Source organism: Crocuta crocuta, unplaced genomic scaffold (genome assembly GCF_008692635.1).
Source record: "Crocuta crocuta isolate KB4526 unplaced genomic scaffold, BGI_CrCroc_1.0 scaffold408, whole genome shotgun sequence".
Lineage (NCBI taxonomy): Eukaryota > Metazoa > Chordata > Mammalia > Carnivora > Hyaenidae > Crocuta > Crocuta crocuta.
This window is the reverse complement of record NW_027527444.1, coordinates 213,235-215,515: the sequence shown is the minus strand read 5'-3', so window position 1 is coordinate 215,515 and position 2,281 is coordinate 213,235. Positions and strand designations below refer to the sequence as shown.

At 67.8% G+C, this 2,281-nt stretch overlaps 1 protein-coding gene across 1 annotated transcript in view; it reads right to left on the bottom strand.

Annotated features, from left to right (window-relative positions):
• The window catches only part of AGAP3 (ArfGAP with GTPase domain, ankyrin repeat and PH domain 3), a 27,614-nt gene that overhangs the window by 22,452 nt on the left and 2,881 nt on the right, over positions 1 to 2,281 (bottom strand). The window contains exon 4 of the mRNA XM_077761522.1: positions 999 to 1,157. Within this exon, the coding sequence (XP_077617648.1) occupies positions 999 to 1,157 (159 nt within the window). The remainder of the gene's footprint in view (positions 1 to 998; positions 1,158 to 2,281) is intronic.

Genomic DNA, 2,281 nt, shown 5'->3' with positions numbered 1-2,281 from the left:
TTGGCAAGCACAGGGGTGGACGGACGTGGGCACACCGGGGGCGGCAGCGTGCCGGGCAGGCGGAGGCGAGGATGGATGAACAAGGCCTGGGGGGCACTGGCTCTGTATGGGCGGGGCCCGCGGGGCCAGCCGGACACAGGACCGGGCTGGGAGCCAAGCCCTGATGCTCCAAAAGAGGCGCACGGACTGACGCGGAAGTACAGAGCGTTCTGAAAATCCACACGGGCCGCTCACCCACCTGTGTCTGACCCAAGACTCCCAGAATGGCCTCGCCCAGTCCCAGCTGGAGGGGGGGCGTGGAGGGAGCACTGTGACTCAGAGGCGGGGGGCGCCTGGGAGCAGAGGGGCTGGGCCCCTGGCAGTGGAAAGCCCATGGGGGCCCCGGCGTGAGTTCTGTGAGGACGGGAGCCCGGGTGAGGGCGGAGGCGGGGAGGGGAGGCACAGGCCAGGAATCAGGAGACGAGGCCTAGGGTGCAGCCTGGGCGGGAAGCGTAAGGTCACGGAAAATACCGAACGCGGACAAGGAGGCCCAAACCCCAGCTCTAGCTCCGCCAGCTAACCCTCCGTGCAGCCTCGGGCCAGAAACTCTGGGGGCTCGGTTCACTGCTGTGGAATCAAGAGCGTCAGGGGGCAGGGGGAGTCAGGACAGACTTGTCCGAAGATCCTTCCAGCTAAGCTCGCCCGGAAGACCTAAGGCTCAGGGGGAGGGGGTGAGTGTATGCAACGGGGGCAGGACAGTACGTGTGGGAAGTCCCTCGTGGGCACGGAAGAACAGTCCGGAAGAGTCTGGACGTGTGCGAGGGCCCTGGCAAGGAGCCCACGGAAGCTGCGTGCGTCTGTCTGGGTGGATGGAGAGCCTGCGGGTGCGTCCTGACTCCGGCTGCCCCGCGGCCGAGCCGTCTGTGGCTCCGGCCTGCCCCCTCCGGGCTGGGGGCTGGGGCCTGCCTACTGGACGGCGGCGGCCGGGCAGGTGCGAGGGCAGAGCTCGGGGCACATACCGTGAAGATGTTGGAGCGCCGCTTGGACTGCTTGCGGACGGGTGTGGGGGTGGAGGAGGCCGCCACGGTCTCGATGCGCAGCTCCCGCTGGCTGACGCTGGGGGTGGAGGGGACTGAGGAGGAGTAGTCGCTGAAGGCGCTGCTGCCGCCATTCGTGGCCTAAGGACAGAGAGGGCTGCTGACCGCTGCTCTGGGGCGAGGGGCAGGGGCAGGCGGCAGGGGGGAGCCCCTGGGGCGGGCGGGGGGACCTGGCCTGGGGCTCAGGGGGCCGGGGGAGACGGAGGCCTGCTTCTGGACAGTGTGCGTGCCGGGGGCCGGGAGCTGGGAGAGCCGAGGCCGAGGGCAGGACAGAGCAGAGACTGCCATCAGAGTAGGCAGATGAGGGACAGAGGTGGGACAGGAAGAGAGACAGAAGGGATCACAGGATGGAGACAGAGAGGGCACGGCTGCCCCGGGCCCCGGGAAACACGCACGGCGCAAGGCCTGCTCCCTGCCTGCCCGTAAGACGGTCACTAGGCAGAGAAGGCGCCCTGCCCTGGCAGCCTCTTCAAATCCTCCCCTGCGCAAAAAGAGCAAACTGCGGGCCCTCGGCGGGCAGAGGCCCCCCCCCAGGGGCGCACGCGGAGCCCAGGTGTGCCAGGCCTGAGACGTGATCTCGGCTCCGAGATCACGAAGAAAGACCTCCTGTCCGTGGGGGGACGCTTACGGGGAAACTGTCTGCTCGACACTAAAGGAGGGGCCGGGGCGGGCCCTCAAGACAACAGCCCTTGGCGGAAGGAGAGCGGAGGCTGTCCGCCTGACCACTCGGTCCAGCTCGTCTGACAATCCGGGACTTTCTGCAGAGCCGGGGACGGAGTCGGGAAACAGCAACAGACGTGCCGCCCTCAACGCCAGGGGCCCAAAACTAACCAGACAGGAGGCACCGAGCAGGCAGGCGTCCGAGTGGTATTACGGGAGGAACGTGGTTCTGATCTGGCTCGGACCAGCCCTAACTAACACCCCTCGCGGCACAAAGGCCGTCGGTCCCCGTGGGGCGCGGCACCTGCCACAGCTCTATCGGCGCCGACCTGAGCGAGCGCTCAGGACGTTTCAGCTAAAGTGGCTGCGCGGATGGAGACTAGGGGGAGGCAGTCGCCACGGGGCACAGATGAGGCCAGGCCGGTCGTGCAGGCGATGGGGAACTCAAGCCAGCGCTTTCACACTAGCTGCAAGGCGCGAGAGCAGACGGGGTGGGGACACGCAGGCAGACAGACAGGATGATGAGGGCGGTGGGGGGGACACGC